Below are 20,322 nucleotides of genomic sequence, written 5' to 3'. Positions count from 1 at the left end.
ACCATACTGCCCCTGCCCCCACCATACTGCCCCTGCCCCCACCATACTACCCCTGCCACCTCTATAGCCCCTGCCCCCACCATACTGCCCCTGCCCCCTCTACAGCCCCTGCCCCTCCAAACTTCCCCACCATACTACCCCTGCCCCCTTTACAGCCCCTCTTTAGCCCCTGCCCAACCATACTGCCCCCTTTACAGCCCCTCTATAGCCCCCACCCCTCTATGTCCCTCTATAGCCCCTGCCCCACCATACTGCCCCTGCCCCAGCCCCTCTATGCCCCTGCCCCACCATACTGCCCCTGCCCCCGCCCCCTCTACAGCCCCTCTATGCCCCTGCCCCACTATACTGCCCCTGCCCCCTCTATAGCCCCTGCCCCACCATACTACCCCTGCCCCTTAACAGCCCCTCTATAGCCCCTGCCCCACCATACTACCCCTGCCCCTTAACAGCCCCTCTATAGCCTCTGTCCCCACTCTACTGCCCCATGTGGGGGGGGGGGGGGGCGGCAAAATTCATCTTCGCCTGTGTAGCCAAAAATCCTTGCACCGGCCCTGACCAGCGTGCATTGTTTAGTAATGTACTTTTGGACCCCCTGTTCGTGAAATGTCTAAAATGCACTTTCTTTTAATTATGTACATATTTCTTTTCTCCTTATGACAAATACATTGCAAACTGTGATAGAAGACATGATTTCTTTTTTTTTTTTTTTTTTTTTAAATGCTGCTGTATTTTATTTATTATTTTCTATTTGTAATTTTTTTATGTTTTCTAGTTTATTTTCTTTGCTGTTACGCAGCCATCTGATCTTATAATGCAATTGTAATCAACAAGCAGCGTTCTAGCTGTTGCAGACGCCAGCCCCCCCATCATGCTTTGCTAGATTTGGGAGGCAAAGCATCATGGGAATTGTTGCTGCACAACAGTTGGACAGCTTCCTGTTGTTTAATGCTATAATAATGTACTGTCATGTATGTAACTCGCGATGTACATTGTCTTTCAATGCATTACAAGCGCCTCTAATGATGTAAGGAAGCATTTTGGAGGACAGAGGGAAGGTTATTTCAATGTCATTCACCTGATTTGTGTAATAAAATCTGTGCTCCCTCTCTTAATGGGATGATTTCATTAGGCACTTGTAATCGGCACATTGGAGTGCCATGTATTCAGGTACACGCTATCGTTTTTGAACATGTAAAATAAAATTTAAAAAAAGTACAAAATTGTGGACTTTTCAATTTTAATGAAATTACCAATATTTTTTTTTATTGGAATTAGGGATTCAATGATGGTTTGTCTAGGTTTCTGTCAACATCTCAGATGTAACTATTGTGCATTAAATTCAAAGACACAAAGCAAGAAATAAAAAAAATACAGGGAAACAATTTTTACAAATCATGGCAGAGAGCAATGTTAAAATACACAAGGTAATCTACTACAAGTTTTATTCTTAAGCTGGTATTTTGATCTGGTAACATTATAAAATGGATTATGGGTTCAGCAAATGAATAATTCAACGTATACTTTTCCTGATCAGAATGTATGTATAGAGGATAGCGTTAAGTAGCTAGAGTATCAACATGTTCACTGTAAGGGTAGGTTGATTCTGCATAGTTTAAACAATAAAATAAAAAACACAAAGGTATATAACAGCATGCCCTCCCCATAGGAAAGCATTACTGCCGCTACTAGAGGCAGTCAAGCCAGTCTTAGTCCTCGAATGGAATTATTGCAGTTTCTAAAAAAAAACAACAAAAAAACGGGCAATGATTTACATTGCAGGACTAAATGAGACTGGGGCACTGCACCCAGACCACTTAAAGTCCAAAGAATTACACAATTGATTCTTCTATTGCAGAAGGGGAAGTTTTGCTTTAGACAGTAGCAGTCGGAATGATACACGCAGTATTAGGGTTGGGAGTAGAGACAGGAGATAACATGTCTTAGCTTTGTTTAAAGGACCACTATAGGCACCCAGACCTCTTCAGCTTAATGAAGTGGTCTGGGTGCCTGGTCCAGCTAGGGTTAACCCTTTTTTTTTTTTTTAATAAACAATTTTTAATAAACAGTTTCAGAGAAACTATGTTTACAATAAGGGTTAATCCAGCCTCTAGTGGCTGTCTCATTGACAGCCGCTAGAGGCGCTTGCCTGCTTCTCACTGTGAAAATCAGTGAGAAGACGCCAGCGTCCATAGGAAAGCATTGCAAATGCTTTCCCATGAGACTGGCTGAATGCGCGCGCGGCTCCTGCCGCGCATGCGCATTCAGCCGATGACTTCGCTAGGAAGAAGGAGAGGAGGAGGAAAGCTCCCTGCCCGGCGCTGGAGAAAGGTAAGATTTTAACCCCTTCCTCTCTCGAGAGCCCGGCGGAAGGGGGACCCTGAGGGTGGGGGCACCCTCAGGGCACTATAGTGCCAGGAAAAAGAGTATGTTTTCCTGGCACTATAGTGGTCCTTTAACGTGTTTTTCAACGGACTTGTGTCAAAATCTTAAACTAAATGATTAAAGTGCATCCTAACTTGCTTTTATTTTTAACTCATAGGAACTAACTGACTTATCGCTGGAGGTCTCCAGACAGGCATAGTAGGGGTCTAGTTTAGTGGAGGGGGATCCCATCACAAAGAAAGAAGAGAGAGCACTTGGAAAGATTGTTACAAAACATAATTACCCTCGAAGAATGCAAAGTGAAAATGGATCATTCAGCAATTCACTCCATCTATGGAACTTTAATAAAGATAATGTACCAAACTTAACAAGAGTTCAAAAGGAAAAGTGAAAACAAGGAGAGATCTGTGAATGGTAACAATAGTAGCGTTGCGTATGTAACCAAGCCTCAAGCGTAGTAAATAGGACAACGTGGAACGCAAATAGCAACAATGTATTGGGAAAAAAGCCAACATTGGGTCGCAAAAATATTGGCAATTGGTGACTCATTTTACTTGTTTGCATCTCTTATCGGAACATGACACTTTTTATACGTAAACCCGTTTTATTTAGAACATTACTTGGGGTGAGTTACAAAACCTTTTTTGAATTAAAACTTAAAGGGACACTAGAGTCACCCAGACCACTTCAGCTCAATGAATTGGTCTAGGTGCCAGGTCCCCCCAGGTTTTAACCCTTCAGATGTAAAATTTTTACATTGCAGGGTTAATCCAGCCTCTAGTTGCTGTCTCCCTGACAGCCGCTAGAGGCACTTCTGCGACGTTGGATGCGAAATTCGCATCCAACGTGCAGAATGTCCATAGGAAAGCATTCTGCTCCACTCGGGAGCTGACGTCAGCGGGGGAGTAGAGGTCACCGTCGCCGAGGGAGCACGGCGCTGGATTAAGGTAAGCCACGAGAGGGGGGCCCTGAGGGTGGGGGCACCCATACGGCACTATAGTGTCAGGAAAACCGCCTTGTTTTCATGACACTATAGTGATCCTTTAAAAAAATATAAGGTGTCACAAGGAAAAATGCACTGATTGTAATACTAAAAAAAATTTATTTTTTAATTAAATGTAAAAGCAGAAGTGTAGATAAAGTCCAATTACTAATTGTACTCCGGCATGAGTGAATATGGATGATAGATACAAACACACCGACTAAATTTCAGCCAAACTTTAACCAAATAGATATGCCACTAATAAGATTAGTATTTGCCAACAGGATCCACATATTGGTAAAAAAAGAAAACACAATGCAGAAGGATTTTTTTGTTCGGTGCGTGTGGATGCAGACATTCATGAGTGTTAGTGTACATGTACAATACTTCTCAAAAAGCAACAACGAGGCCTGATTCCACCCTCTGGGTAGTATCTCAGAAGTGTTCAGAATTGTTGCATGATGAAGTGTCTGGAAACAGACTTGGTGTATGTGCCATCATTGAAAGCTGTACATTGTAAGCAGCAATGTCCACGAATTTGCACCCCGGTTTGTCAGAATGACCAACATAGACCAAGCTACATGTGCACACTCTCCAGTACACCAGAAAAGGATACTACAGCTCAGAGAGTCCCGAGTTTCTGTTTAGTTTGTTTGTACATTTTTATTGTATTGCGCTGGTTCAGATGACTAACAATATACAGACAGAAAAGAGACATTTAGTAAGTATTGTGAAAGAAGGTATCACAGATAGTGATCGTTAAATAGGATGTACCACCACTCAAGATTAAGGGGCTTTACCCCCTAGATAAGTTTAAATAGACAGAAGATAGTGGTGAGACAGTTAAAAAGTAAATTTATTGCTCAAATTAAAAATAGTTCCTTTTTGTTGGGATACTAAGACAATAGGGCACAATACAAAATAATAATACAAATAATGATGATACTCAAATGAAAAATAAAACAAAACAAATTGGTTACTTCTAAGGTGAATACTACATGTATAGGAGTGAAAATCGTAAAGATACTCAAGCTCTCCCAAAAGTAAGTTGTTTGCAATATATGAATAACAATGTACTCCATGAGCCACTCGATGTCAATAAATGATTGATTGAAAAATAGCTATTTAGTAGCCAACGTTCTGCAAGAGTGATCAAGTTTTTAGTTGTAATTCCTGGAGGTGTATTGAATATCCAGAGAGCCAATAAAGATATGGATATAAATCCGTGAATCTTGGGCAGCAGGGAGGGTGCATGTGCCGGTTGGTCTCTTTTTATAATCTGAAAGTTAACCAAAGAAACTCATCCCTACATGTTTGTCAGCCGGCACGTGTTCCCTCCATGTTGTAAGCCCGAAACTACAGTAGCAAACAATTGAATTAAATGCATAGATAAATAAATCCCCCTATGCCCCACCATATACCGGGGCTATAGGAGAGCCTAATAGGAGATGGCCAAAAGGAAATAGTACCGGTATCCCTTAAACCGGAGGCTGAAGTTGTTAAAAGTTTATAAAAAGTTCAAGTCAAGTCTAAGAGCCTCTTTGTCTAGGAGACAGGTCAATCTGCACCGACACGCGTTTCACCCTGCGGCTGTTGCCAGGATCATCAGGAGTGCTTTACGATTTTCATTCCTATACATCTAGTATTCACCTTAGGAGTAACCAATTTGTTTTATTTGAGTATCATTATTAGTATGATTATTTTTGATTGTTCCCTATTGTCTTAGTATCCCAACAAAAGGGAACTATTTTTAATTTTAGCAATAAGTTACCTTTTAACTAATTCCTCACCTCCATCTTCTGTCTATTTACATTTAGTTAGTAGTTACAGTCAATAAATGCAAAGCAGCTGAAATACAGCATTTTGTGACACACACATATAGCCAACCATGAGGAGCAAGTGTATATTAAAGGAACACTATAGTCACCTAAATTACTTTCGCTAAATAAAGCAGTTTTAGTGTAGAGATTATTTCTGTTTATGCAGCCCTAGCCACACCTCCCCTGGCTATGATTGACAGAGCCTGCATGAAAAAAAACTGGTTTCACTTCCAAACAGATGTAATTTACCTTAAATAATTGTATCTCTATCTCTAAATTGCCCTTTAATCACATACAGGAGGCTCTTGCAGGGTCTAGCAAGCTATTAACATAGCAGGGGATAAGAAAATCTTAATTAAACAGAACTTGCAATAAAGAAAGCCTAAATAGGGCTCTCTTTACAGGAAGTGTTTATGGAAGGCTGTGCAAGTCACATGCAGGGAGGTGTGACTAGGGTACATAAACAAAGGAATTTAACTCCTAAATGGCAGAGGATTGAGCAGTGAGGCTGCAGGGGAATGTTCTATACACCAAAACTGCTTCATTAAGCTAAAGTTGTTCAGGTGACTATAGTGTCCCTTTAAAAGGAAATTTAAAACCCCAGTCAAACCTTGGCCTAAGCCTTCAGGCAAATAAGTCGTACATTAAAGGAAAACTCCAGTGCTAGGAAAACAATCCGTTATCCTGGCACTGCAGGTTCCCTCTCCCTCTCACCCCCCCAATCCCCAGTTGCTGAAGGGGTGAGAACCCCTTCAGTCACTTACCTGAGGCAGCGACGATGTCCCTCGTCGCTGCCTCCTCCTCCGTGCCGCTCCTCCTACTGACTCTGTCGGCCGGTGGGCGAGACTGATCCCGACCACCGGCCGAGGAGACCTAATGTAGGTCTCCCCATAGGAAAGCATTGAAAAACATTTTCAATGCTTTCCTATGAGGAAATGAGCGACGCTGGAGGTCCTCACACAGCGTGAGGACATCCAGCGACGCTCTAGCACAGATAATCTGTGCTATGGGTCAGGAAGTTCCCGCTAGTGACTGTCTAGTAAACAGCCACTAGAGGTGGAGTTAACCCTGCAAGGTAATTATTGCAGTTTATAAAAAAACTGCATAATTACACTTGCAGGGTTAAGAGTAGTGGGAGTTGGCACCCAGACCAATCCAATGAGCAGAAGTGGTCTGGGTGCCTGGAGTGTCCCTTTAAACAGAGTTACGAAATAGTAATAGAAAGTAAAGCCGACTCCATGGCGCATCCAAAACAGCTGCCCCCGCTTCCCTGCTCCCCCACACAGCTCTTGATACTGGTGTCCCAATCCCCCACGAAACGGCTATCTAATTTACCTTCAAAAGAACCTAGTGGAATCAACAAACGGTGAGGATAGTAAATTGCTATTCTTACCTGCTACCTCCTCCCGTTGTCGTCTCTTCCTGATGAGCCATATAGAGCATGCAAAAGATTAAGTAAGATGATAAAGGCTCAAGACAGCCATCTCCATACAGACCCTCCCTCATGCACATAGTTTCCAGGGCATATACCTATGAACTGCAGCAATGCCAGGGATGCCTTGATAGAAGTGTTGGATTTGCAGCTTTCGTTCCAAGTCAGTAGGTTCTTATCGCCTATCAGTTTGTTTAGGCTTGACTGATGGGAATAAAGGATCCCTGATCTAGGAATAGCAGATCCCTAATCAATAGATCTCCAGTAGGCTTTTGTTACTTTGTAAGATCCACAGAAATCTACCCCCAAAACCTGTAATTAGGCAGGGTGGTGGTTAATCATTCACCTTGTAAGGGTTTAATGAATACCTGCTATCACCTTATCCACCCACGACCCTTTGGCATGGAGGGTAATAACAATATGGTAGGTTAGATTGTTGTCTAACCCAGTCCCTTGTTGTGTAATATGTCTTTACACCCCCAAACTAATAGAAAAAATGGATGGGAAAGGTATGAACCATACTTGTGCGATTTTCTCAAAGGTACGCTGCTGGTAATAATCTCAGAGTGATCAACAAAGTTTGGAAAAGAGAAATACATGAACCTCTTAAGGTAAGACCTCCAGTCTCTACAACAACTTAAAGAGGTTTTAGTCCCCCCCCCCCCCCCCCCCACTTCACACAATGAGTATTTCATAACGTTAGAATTTTTATGAAATACTCTTTGATTGAGTTGGAATTTCACTGAGATATTGAGAGATAAAGTAGAGACTACTTTGTCTCTGTGTATTTCATCTGCTTCCATTTTTGGAGCTACCTCTGTCTAGAAGTGTCAATATCCACCGGTGATGGCTGCAAGGAATTGGCTCTGTCTATGGAAGATCTCATGGGATACTCCGCTTGTGCTGCAATTATAAGGGATTTATACAGATAATGTACAGCAGGGCTGGGCACTGAGTGCCACGAGAATCCAGGGTTTATCAAATCGCTCAAATATAGAAACAGTACAAAAAAGGAACAATCCATTGCCCTCCAATTTTTTGTGTGTGTGTTACAGGTCCTTCACTGGAGGCCGAAGGATCTCCTTCATTCGGAAGCATTGCCACCTTGCTCCTTCTTAGACGAACCCTGGTCTTGGTTTGGGCCTAGCTCTGGTGCCCATATGGATTCCGAGGTGTTTACCTGCTGGCTAAGAATAGTTTTGCTGTTGTAAAGCTGTGAATGCTTGAATTATACAAGTGCCCCATATGGGAGCTCTGGGCTACAAGGCAATTCACATAAATCCCCCCTCCATTGCTTGTTAACTTGCTTGTTGACACTGGATGTGCTTATGCAGAGTGTGAGGACGTCCAGCGGAAGTTAGGCGACCATAAGTCTGTTAGCATCCAGGAAGCGCTTCTAGTGGCTGTCTGATTGACAGTCACTAGAGGCTGTCTGTCTGATTGACAGTCACTAGAGGCTGTCTGTCTGATTGACAGTCACTAGAGGCTGTCTGTCTGATTGACAGTCACTAGAGGCTGTCTGTCTGATTGACAGTCACTAGAGGCTGTCTGTCTGATTGACAGTCACTAGAGGCTGTCTGTCTGATTGACAGTCACTAGAGGCTGTCTGTCTGATTGACAGTCACTAGAGGCTGTCTGTCTGATTGATTGCCAGTCACTAGAGGCTGTCTGTCTGATTGACAGTCACTAGAGGCTGTCTGTCTGATTGCCAGTCACTAGAGGCTGTCTGTCTGATTGCCAGTCACTAGAGGCTGTCTGTCTGTTTGACAGTCACTAGAGGCTGTCTGTCTGATTGACAGTCACTAGAGGCTGTCTGTCTGTTTGACAGTCATTAGAGGCTGTCTGTCTGATTGGCAGTCACTAGAGGCTGGCTGTCTGATTGACCGTCACTAGAGGCTGTCTGTCTGTTTGACAGTCACTAGAGGCTGTCTGTCTGTTTGACAGTCACTAGAGGCTGTCTGTCTGATTGACAGTCACTAGAGGCTGGCTGTCTGATTGGCAGTCACTAGAGGCTGTCTGTCTGTTTGACAGTCATTAGAGGCTGTCTGTCTGATTGGCAGTCACTAGAGGCTGGCTGTCTGATTGACCGTCACTAGAGGCTGTCTGTCTGTTTGACAGTCACTAGAGGCTGTCTGTCTGATTGACAGTCACTAGAGGCTGGCTGTCTGATTGACAGTCACTAGAGGCTGGCTGTCTGATTGGCAGTCACTAGAGGCTGTCTGTCTGATTGACAGTCACTAGAGGCTGGCTGTCTGGCAGTCACTAGAGGCTGGCTGTCTGGCAGTCACTAGAGGCAGTCTGATTGGCAGTCACTAGAGGCTGGCTGTCTGATTGGCAGTCACTAGAGGCTGGCTGTCTGATTGGCAGTCACTAGAGGCTGTCTGTCTGATTGACAGTCACTAGAGGCTGGCTGTCTGATTGGCAGTCACTAGAGGCTGTCTGTCTGATTGACAGTCACTAGAGGCTGGCTGTCTGGCAGTCACTAGAGGCTGGCTGTCTGGCAGTCACTAGAGGCAGTCTGATTGGCAGTCACTAGAGGCTGTCTGTCTGATTGGCAGTCACTAGAGGCGGTCTTAGTCCTGCAATGTAATTATTGTAGTTTCTTTAAAACGGTAAAGATTTACATTGCTGGAGTAAGGGGGACAGGGAGTTCAATGAGACTATAGTGTATAGTGTCCTTTTAGTATAAAAATGATTGTTTATAAATAAAATAAAGCCTCCTCATTCTGTCCCCAGCCCAATGCCAGTCTCTTCCCATCTCCTCCTGATTACAGATTATTATCACCCAGCCTGAGGGCTCTCCCTTCTTTATATACTGTACATCAGCCCCGCCCCCTCACAAGGCCCCGCCCCCCAGTGTCTATGCTCCGCTTCACACTTTCGGTTTAGAGACCACGCCCCTTTTCAGTTACTGGCTGCCTTTTACACGTGCGCCTGGCCCCGCCCCTCCCGTGACGCGGCGCTCGCGGTGGTTGGCGCGCTCTGTGAGGAGGTGGGGGGGGCAGGGCGCGGAATGGCGGCGGTGCTGGAGCTGCTGCTCCGGGAGGAGGTGTCGGTAGTCGAGGTGACACGCTGGCTGACCCCCGCCACGCAGGTATAAAGTGACAGGACGGGCTGGGCACAGCCGGCACGGGGAGGGTTAATTCGCAGGCTGTTACTGAGACGCCAACATGGGCAATAGCGCAGTATCTGCTGAGATCTCTGTAACACGTGATGCTCGCCCCCTCCCCCCCCAGCTGTTACAGAACTACAACTCCCATCATGCTCTGCATGCCATACAGCTGTGTCAGTATCATGGGAGTTATAGTCTAGCAGCAGCTGGGGGTCTGACTGGTAGCAGGGGATACAATCTGTAGCAGGGGTCCCACACATTGATATCAAAGATTTACACACAAAAATGTTTTAAATAAATAAAAAAATAAAATAGTCTTTTGTTACAGGACTGGTTTGGCATAACAGGTCCCGTTAGTCCACCCATTGTACAGCGCTACGGAATCTGATGGCGCTGTATAAATAATAAAATAACAGCGACGTGTGCAAACTGAGGACTCGTTCGGACCTCCTGCGTGTGACACATTGTGACGTCCCAGAACTCCTGGGACGTCACAAAGTTACACGCTGCACGTTCTGGGCATGTCTACTGCGGCATGCGGCTGCACCAACTCAGGTATCCACGGCGGGCACCTGCGTGAAGTTCGAACATGCCATCACACTATTTGTGGGTGTCGGGTTACATTGAAATATTGTAAAATTCTTAAATTAGACTGCAGACGTTGGTCAGTCTAACCCAAAATAGGGAGATCACTACTACCCTGAATGTAGGACCCTCTCATCCACACGCAGTGGCCCAGTATACTGTGCTCATTGAGAAGTACCTGGGGATAAAATGTGTTTTATACTTTTACCTATTACATGTACAATAAATGGTTTTGGTTTTATCTGATTGCACATATCTATGCATGTTTTAAAATAATGCTTGGCCTGAAAAAAATCCATGTGTATGTCTTAAAATATGTGTATCTCCGATTGACACATTTTCACGGCATCCTGTTCATTTGATAATTGTTACCTATTGTATAACCCAGAGATACGTGAAAACACAGTGCTGTCAGTCCATAGCTTAACTGATAGTTTGTTGTCATTCGTTTACTTTTTCTGCCCACTTGACACAACCTCCGGTAAATAGGGAACTATGTAAAATAAAAGACATCGGTCACAAAGCATCACTAGTCAAGGACCAACAAGTCTAAATACTGCATTTTGACGGGAATACCTTAGAATAAGTGACATATGTTTGAGACTTAGTGCCTGTGCTGTGCTTCTACAAATATTGAATATCCAAACCAAAAATGAACCGCTTTCAAATGAGCGCCCCCACCCCACTTGGCCGCTGTTTCTGCTCCCCAATGTACTTGCTGCTGATATCGCCATTTGTCGTGGTAGATTACCTAGCTCTATCTAGTCCAGTGTTTGCAGACGTCAACAGGATTGATGTTGGCAACACTGTTGGCAGTCACTCGAAATTGACTGAATCCGCTGTGGTAGTGGTGGCACCGATTCCATAAGTTTGTCATCTCATCACTGCCTTAAATATATATGTTTATAATAAAGTATCTTTTATTTCACATCTTTTGACAAAATTGTCATACATCTGCAGGTAACAGGCTTTATGTTTTGAAGTTATGATGCCAGGAGGCTCCCGGAAACACACTTACCTCAAGGGGTTAAAATGTTCTCAAATCAGTGACTTTCAATTCACAAAACTGGCTTGGAAAAGGTACTTGCAAGCCAGTTTTGTGAATAGGAAGTTGCTGATTGGTCAACTAATGCTCTCAGCCAATCAGTGGCGCTGACATTCAGAAGCTGGATGTTGCCTGGGCGGAGTTGAGATCGGGTGCTAGAGGCAACTGAACAGTTTTACCCCCAGTTTTACCCCTTGAGGTAAAAGAGCGCCCAGGGGCCTCCTGGCACCATAAAAACTTTATTTAGATTGTTGTTATGGTGCCTAAACTGTCTCTTTAAGGACCACATTTCATTTGTTTGTTTTTAACTTAAAGCAACACTATATGGTCAGAAACACAAATGTATTCCTGACCCTATAGTATCAAAAACACTTTTTGGCCCCCTAAATATAGTAAAATCTTTAGAAAAAACCTTTATTCAAGTCTACTGGTGCTGGGTCTGCCCCTAATCTGCCTCCTTGTCTGACATCATCAGAAGTGATGATCTCAGCCAATCACAAAGCTTTCATATAGGAAAGCATTGTATTGGCTGAGATCATCAAATCTAATGATTACAGGCAAAGAGGCTGGTCGGGGCAGATCCAAATGCCGCTCTGGCCAATAGTCATCTTCTCGTAGAGATTCATTGAGTCAATGCATCTCTATGAGGAAAGTTTAGTGTCTTCATGCAGAGGGTGGAGACAGTAAATGTCTGTGCAGCACTGCCCCAGGAAGCGCCTCTAGTAGCCATTTGAGGAGTGGCCACTGGAGGTGTCCCTAGGCTGTAATGTAATCACTGCTTTTTCTTTGAAAAAAACATGTTTACAGCAAAAAACTTGCAGGAACTGACCAGAACAAACACATTAAGCTGTAGTTTTTCTTGGTCACTATAGTGTCCCTTTAAGCTGTAGTTCTGGTGATTATAGTGTCCCTTTAACTCCTAAATGGCAGAGAATTAAGTTATAGGACCATTTTCAGCAGAAGTAGACAAGGGATAGAAAGAACTTTTACGAGACCTTAGAGTGGCTAGGCCTAAATGTGCTGAGAGACACCGTAACATGTAAACGGACTTATCAAAAACCACAAACCGGCTGAGGTCAGGATACCAAAAGGCAGATAAACTAGTCTTGAGCAGGTTCCTCATCAGCCTATTATTCCTGTAATATTTCCACCTCTATAATATTGTAAAGCGCTGCAGTATATGCTGGCGCTGTATGAATGGCGATAATAATAGTCAAGTTCAGGGCAGGCAGCAAACTGGGATAGGCAATAAACATAGCCAAATTAATAAAACCGAGAATGAGGGACAATATGGAAGCCAAATGAGCGATCACTGAATACATCGGGAAAGGACCACAAACTGGCAATGCTTCACAGGAGAACCAAACCCTGAGAGGCAGAGGTCCCATGTGACTAGATGAAGTGGTTTTAGTGTCTCATTAATGCTCATTGTGCTTTATCTGTGGCCAACATTTAACAGGTTCCTCTGTTTTTGTTTTGTTTTTTATGTTATAGATGCCTTACATTGGTAATGATGTACGTTATAGAAATTATAAAGCTTTACCATTTGAAATGCCAGTAGTAAATAATAATGCTAAAACAAATTAACAAGTTTCAGCCCTGCTATACTTTGAATGTACATATTTTCCTTTTTTCTCTTTTGTATACATTATATTTTCTCATTTGTCTATATGCTTTATATATTATGGACCTATTTTTGATGTGGGGGAGAGGGGGTTTGTATGTTTAAAAACCAAAACCAAAACAAAAATCTATTCTTGCATTCCTAATGTAAAATTTCGATTTCTATTTCCATAGAATCATTGACCATTTTCCGCACTGCAGTTTCCAGCTAAAACTTTGTAACATGCCTAATGCTCGTTTTAATAATCTCCTTCTGTTTATCTGATAGGAGCATCCTGTGGATTCCAGCCTTGCCTCACTCCATGTATTACGGAAGGATTTTGTTCCATTCCTTCTTAATTTCTTGCGAGAACAGACCAGCCAGATCCTTGCCAATGGACCTTCTACTCCAGCAAAAACACCGAACTCCAAGGCAGTATCAAAACTCGGTTGCACCGGAAACCAAAGGACTATTCAAGAAAAGAGTGCTTCCAATACAAGTGGCCATCGTGGGAGTCGGGTTCAGCTTTTTGCTCAAACTCCCAATAGTTCACATGTTTCGGATAACAGTTTCCAATCTTTCACATCTAATTCCAGTGACTCTTCTTTTTTGATAAAGTCAAATTTGACGAACTGTTCTGGAAAAAGTGCTCGGCAGAACAGCCCAATTTCCAATTGCAGCCCAACAACACAGCATAATGAAAAACGTTCATCGTTAAAATTAAACCTGGGAAACTTTTTGGTGTTGACCCCAGAAGGGCAGCCAACCCGGCGTGGCCGGAAAAAGAATAACTGCTCTGGTCGCCAAGGGTCGAACGACCAGAGTAGGAGATCTAATGAGGAAGACACCCAGGCAGAGAACATAAAGGGTGGTGCAAGTAGAATGAAGATAGTCTCCATGAATTCTACTAGTTCTCCTTCTAACATTTCTCAGATAAATCTGGACAACTTGGACGAATTTCCTCCCATGGGTGCATCATCTGAATCTGTGAGGTTAGAGCTGTGTTTTTATTGTACACCTGGCACACCACTTAACTATAGTGTGGGTGAAAACTGTGGTTATATGACTATAGATTTATAGCACCAGAACCAGTACATTGAGCTGTAATGGTTATTGTACTTCAAGTGGCCTTTCGAAAATGCTTCTTTTGTTATTTTGTTTTCCAGGTGCTTCAACTTATAGTAGAGAAATGTATGTAGTGCCATTTTTTTTTTTTTTGCTTTTTCTGTGTCTGTGGAGACATGGAATACTCATTGTATTTTATACTCTGAGTCCACTGTCATTCCGTCCGTCTTAGACTGAGGAGATCACACCCACATTAACCCCTTAAGGACACATGACATGTGTGACATGTCATGATTCCCTTTTATTCCAGAAGTTTGGTCCTTAAGGGGTTAATGGCTTGAGAATTGGTGTTTGTAGTGTCTTTGTTTTCAAATGAACTTCATTTCACCTCTACTTTACAGGAATAGTGACCAACACATAGCTTATGGCATCCATGTTGGATTGTAATCCTTAATATTAATGATTCAAGAGTTCTCGCTCCATATGGTCAATATGCTAAAAACTCTTTAAGAAGTTCCTCATGACATCTCCAAATACTAAAATGTTAGCACGTTAACACCATAGCACCACATTTGCGTCGAAGGATATATATTCTGGTAGTTTTGAAGTTTGTAAATGTATGCCACTTATGATTGACCTACCAGATGGTTTCTCAATTGACGTATGGACCTTTGGCTAAAAAATTTCATTCATATTATACAACATTTGAGTGAAATGCACTTTTGTATTAGAATTAAAGCCAAAATACTTTTGTCTTCGCCCATAGTGTCTACATAGATTTTTTTTTGCAAAAGCCACTCAGATGGAATTTAGTGTAATTTATTAGATGTCCCCAACCACACAGGCAGTTATATCAGTATTTTCAATAATTCTCTAATCTCTTCTATAACTTGGGCAGCAAATCCAAGCCATCAAGAAGAATTAATCCAACTCCAATCAATGAGGTCCAGTCATTGTCCAAGTCACGGATATGCTTCACTTCCACTCCGATCAGCGAGTCCAGTGTCAGGCGCCACCAAGTAAGCACAGAGGTCTTCACCAATGTTCAAGAAGGAAGCTGTACTCCTTCTTCAGAAAGTCTGCGCGAAGAAAGGGAAATATTGAGGATGGAAAGGTAATTTCTTTACTTAAACCATTTCTCACAATATTTTGTTCCTTAACCGAATTTAGAGAATTGTCTCCTTTCTCCTCCCCATTTTTGCTCTTTAGAGGGGTAGTTGTAATAAAATATTTGTGATCAGTGAAACAAAGCATATGATTTATTTGTAAGTATAGTTGTTTGTTTTAATGTAAAGCAGTCTTTCTATCAGGTAATCAAAGTTACATAATAACAGTCCTTATTTAACAAGCAGTTCATTCCTTTGTTGTATTACCTTTTCAGAGTTAAACTGCGTCAGCACACCTCATCCCCATTAGCACTGGATCCTGTAACACCAACCAAACAGAGCTACAGTCGAAACGCAGGCGTCTCAGTCGATAATATACTAACCTGTGCCGATGCTACCAAAGTGTCCTTTGGGAAACAGCTCACAATGCTTTCAGAGGTCTATTCAGCCTGCATTACAGGTAGGAAGCATATTCCCATGCATTGTCTTTAATATCTATGCTATTGTTACAGCTTTCTTCATGACAGATTGCAGGAATGGTTCATTAACAAAATACTGTGCGGGTGTGTTTTGAAAAATATCATACATTTTGTTTTAAATACCGGTATGTGTAAATTTGTACGCTTACATTTGCTGTTAAACGTTATGCCTTGGCGTAGTCTGAGTTTTAAGTCCACTACTAAGAGAGAGTCTGTTTTTTCCTGCACAACAAAAGTATGACCAGATCTGTAACTCCTTATAATAAGCATGATTTTATTAAAGTGTACCTGTCATGGTAAAAGTACGCTTTAAATAAGTCCATGCAGGATTTATAGCAAATGTATAGGTCCTATATATGGACCATTCTCTCGCCTGTCAATCTGTGCATCTGACAAGGTGTGCGTGGCCTTTTCAGAGTAATATAGGAATGGGATGACACTGATCTGAAACACAGAAGTAACTAAGCAATATAAAGGTAGAAGCAGGAGATGCTTTGCTGTTTGGAATAGCCAAAGCTTATTCCTAATTTTATCCAGTGGCAGACTTGTTATTGATACCGGAGAAACTGACGGAAGCCAAGCACAGAGAGATGGACACAGGTTTCTTCAGGAAGGAAGAGATTCTTTATTGGATCACCGATCGGGACTCAGAGGGACTAATGTCACCAAAATACAGCAAGTTCTGAGCCCCGGACAATAGTGCAGGCTCCTTATATAGGCACATAACTCCTCCCATATTAAGCTCCACCCGCACATTCTCTTAACCAATCAACACAAATAAGAATTAACTTCCTGTTTGACCGCATGGCTTGTCCAGCACAATGGAGGAGGGGGAATACTATATCCTGTATTCTTGCACATGCTCCGTACACTACTGATCGTATCTTGCCTCGTGCAACCAACTGATCGATACGTCAGCATATGCACGTACACATGCCACGTGGTAATCTCGGCCTACTAAATTTATTTTTACCGAGATTCCACCACATTATTTCACCAGGAGTGGGTATATGTAATTCAGCTCAGGAATGCCTCCAAGTTAACGTTTAGAGTGATCAACAATTATATTATGCCCCGGTGATGGTTGTTAATAAAGTTTCAACTAGTTTTATATTATTTCAAACAAAGAGTATGGTTCCAGTAAAAAGTGGAAGTATAATTTTCATTTTAACGATTATATATATTTTACCTTTTTTGAAAGGCTTCATTTGAAATCTGATTAAGGTTTTATGTTAAAAGGGATACACATGTTCATACACTAAGGTTTTGCAAATATTCACCATTGTATTTGCTTACGCAGGCATATAGTTGCCGTTACTGTTCAAAGATGGCTTCCTTTTGGGTTATGTGGTGTATCTTTGAGGATTTGAAGAGTCTTGTGTTGGCCTTGCATATGTTTTACAGAAAATCTTGTGCCAAATATTTTCCTGGAGTTCTTCTTTGTTCTGCAACTGCTGACATCAAGAGGAGCAGCCAGCACAGATGATAGAGAGTGTGACCTTGACTTAAGAAAAGTTACAGGTAAGGTGGCCGTGATGTAATCTGCACGATTTTACTGAAAATAACATATGTTTCAAGCCTTTTGAATGACCTTTCCTCCCTCCACCATTCTCGTTCCTTATATTTCTTTTGTACTACTTGAGTTTGAATTCACAACAATCTTCGCAAATAACCCTGAATACACCCTGCCCCTTTCACACGTTAATGAGTAATCCTCAATACTTGCTGGTCCTTTCTGTATTATGAGCATTTAGACTGTGTCTGTGTTCCAGGATTCAACTTGGGTTCAGTTAGCTTAACTGCCCCTTTAACTACATTATTATTCTAGGACTAACATGTCTCTTTCTTTCAGATGCAGTGGAGAGGCAGTACTTTCAGAGTGTGCACAACTGCGTTTTCTTTGCTGTGCAGGTTCTTGACTCGCAATTTGAGTAAGCCACTTGCTATCCATCATATTGTGATATTAAAATGATTCCTGACAATTTGATGTGTATACGGTGTGAGCATTGTGTAAAATATTTTCCATACAATATGATCTTAATTTTGTTTTAAGTCCATCACCTTACGCAATCTGGTAGAGTTTAACATTTATGGATCATTGTCAAGTCTAGGGTTCACTCTGCTGTGCACCGTTCTTAATGTGACATCACATACCAATCAGGAAGCGCTTACAACAATTCGTATTCACTGAATCACAGTAATTCACACCATGTAGAACAGTTCTACAAACGGCTTGAAAACTACGATAAGAAAAAAAAACCAGATGGACTATACTCGGAGCCTCCTACCACCATAATAACTTCTAACAATATGTAAATTGGCTTCCGCATCTGATCATTCCATGTTGTGCTAATTCTGCTTTTTGTCCATGTTGCAGGGTAATATCTCAGTTGGATAAAGCCACTTTGAAGCTTCTTGCTGAAAGCGAGCGTGTGGCTGCGTTTTCTCTATCTTTACAGGAGCGACTCCTTAAAGCATACGAAACCAGCACAGGAAAGGTATAGAACAGAATGAGTGTATACATTACATCATCTTACATCAATACATTTATGCATGTTGTAGGTGAATTCTATACTCCCATCTGCCTACTTGCTTCTATTCATGTATAAAGCTAGGGTAGCCTCATATTTATTACGATACACATTTTAGGATTCCTTCCCATTTTTTTATTTTTTTTAATTCTCTCCTTTTTATGTAAGTTTGTTTTGCAGATAAGTCATTATAGAGTCATGTAATGAAGACCTGAGACATACTTCCATATATATATCAATAATAGTTAAAGAATATAGAGAGTTGTCAGGGCAACAACAAGCATCCACCGTTTTAGTTTACTTTCTCTGTAGAGCGTTATTACTTTGCCAGTAAAACATAGTAAAAGCTGATCGAGATTCATCCAGAGAGAATTTCTTCAACCAGAGAGACCACCTCTTTTTAAGTGCTCTGTGGTTTCAAGAATAGCACAATAAACAGCATATGCAAAGCTCAGTAAGTGGATCTTCTCATCTGAGGTCATTAGAGCTTTTATTATTCGTGCAATTAAATTGGGAATTAAAACGAGCCTTTTTATTTCACCATTTTGTTTGAATCAGCATTTTCTCTGTATCATACCAGAGCCACTTACTTTTGTAATTTCTATAAAGATCTACATGTTTGTATTAATTATAGGGGATAATATAGTTCTCACTGCCTTTAAAGGGAAACACTAAGCAGTTTGGGTTTATAGATCATGCCCTGCAGTCTCACTGCTCAATTCGGTCATTAAGGAGTTAAATCACTTGTTGTTTATAAAGCTCAAAACAGGAGATAAGATTTTCTAGAGTTAATACACTGTGCTGTAATTACTGATTTAGAAACATAGAATGTGACGGCAGATAAGAACCATTCGGCCCATCTAGTCTGCCCAGTTTTCTAAATACTATCATTAGTCCCTGGCCTTATCTTATAGTTAGGATAGCCTTATGCCTATCCCACGCATGCTTAAACTCTTTTTCTGTGTTAACCTCTACCACTTCAGCTGGAAGGCTATTCCATGCATCCACTACCCTCTCAGTAAAGAAATTAGAGGGACAAAGGTTTAAAAATAATATCAGGAAGTATTAAAGACTGTCCTCTTGTTGTTGTAGTTGTTCTTCTTTCAAATATAGTCTCCTCCTTTACTGTGTTGATTCCCTTTATGTATTTAAATGTTTCTATCATATCCCCCCCTGTCTCGTCTTTCCTCCAAGCTATACATGTTCAGATCCTTTAACCTTTCCTGGTAAGTTTTATCCTGCAATCCATGAACCAGTTTAGTAGCCCTTCTCTGAACTCTCTCTAAGGTATCAATATCCTTCTGGAGATACGGTCTCCAGTACTGCGTACAGTACTCCAAGTGAGGTCTCACCAGTGTTCTGTACAATGGCATGAGCACTTCCCTCTTTCTACTGCTAATACCTCTCCCTATACAACCAAGCATTCTGCTAGCATTTCCTGCTGTTCTATTACATTGTCTGCCTACCTTTAAGTCATCAGAAATAATCACCCCTAAATCCCTTTCCTCAGATGTTGAGGTTAGGACTCTATCAAATATTCTGTACTCTGCCCTTGGGTTTTTACGTCCAAGATGCATTATCTTGCACTTATCCACATTAAATGTCAGTTGCCACAACTCTGACCATTTTTCTAGTTTACCTAAATCATTTGCCATTTGGCTTATCCCTCCTGGAACATCAACCCTGCTACATATCTTGGTATCATTAGCAAAAAGACATACCTTACCATCAAGACCTTCTGCAATATCGCTAATAAAACCAGTTTTCATGGAGCCTGTGTGAGTCACAGCCAAAGGAAAGGGGGGGTGTGGGGGTGCAACTAGAATAAGGGAATTTCCAAAATGACAAAGAATTGAGCAGTGAGACTACAGGGGCATGATCTGTACACCAAAACTACTTCATTAAGCTAGGAATGTTTAGACGACTAGAGTGTTCCTTTAAATGTTTAAAAATACTGTTCAACCTATTTCCAGGGAAGATAAAGTGTTATGTATTATACATCTGACGTAGTAACATGATTTTTTAAAATGTAAATAAAAGGTGGTTATGGTATATGTAGATCCACGTTCTGGCTGTTTTAGATCTTGTAACATTAGTCATAGGTTTTTTAACAATGTTGTAGGACAAGACCGCACAATGAGTTTAACACGGTCACGTTTGCTGAGCTCAATATATGGCAT

The 20,322-nt window shown here is 41.8% G+C and overlaps 1 protein-coding gene across 2 annotated transcripts in view; it reads left to right on the top strand.

Annotated features, from left to right (window-relative positions):
• Positions 1–9,598: 9,598 nt before the first annotated feature.
• Positions 9,599–20,322, top strand: part of CDAN1 (codanin 1) — a 50,955-nt gene continuing 40,231 nt past the window's right edge. For both annotated transcript variants that reach the window (XM_063439553.1, XM_063439554.1), the window contains exons 1-7: positions 9,599–9,710; positions 13,250–13,953; positions 14,925–15,140; positions 15,408–15,592; positions 17,016–17,132; positions 17,464–17,542; positions 17,989–18,109. In XM_063439553.1, the coding sequence (XP_063295623.1) occupies positions 9,630–9,710; positions 13,250–13,953; positions 14,925–15,140; positions 15,408–15,592; positions 17,016–17,132; positions 17,464–17,542; positions 17,989–18,109 (1,503 nt within the window). In that variant the 5' untranslated portion in view covers positions 9,599–9,629. The remainder of the gene's footprint in view (positions 9,711–13,249; positions 13,954–14,924; positions 15,141–15,407; positions 15,593–17,015; positions 17,133–17,463; positions 17,543–17,988; positions 18,110–20,322) is intronic.

This window comes from Pelobates fuscus, chromosome 13 (genome assembly GCF_036172605.1).
Source record: "Pelobates fuscus isolate aPelFus1 chromosome 13, aPelFus1.pri, whole genome shotgun sequence".
Taxonomy (NCBI): Eukaryota; Metazoa; Chordata; class Amphibia; order Anura; family Pelobatidae; genus Pelobates; species Pelobates fuscus.
The sequence above is the reverse complement of the archived record's forward strand: the minus strand, read 5'-3'. Positions and strand labels throughout refer to the sequence as shown.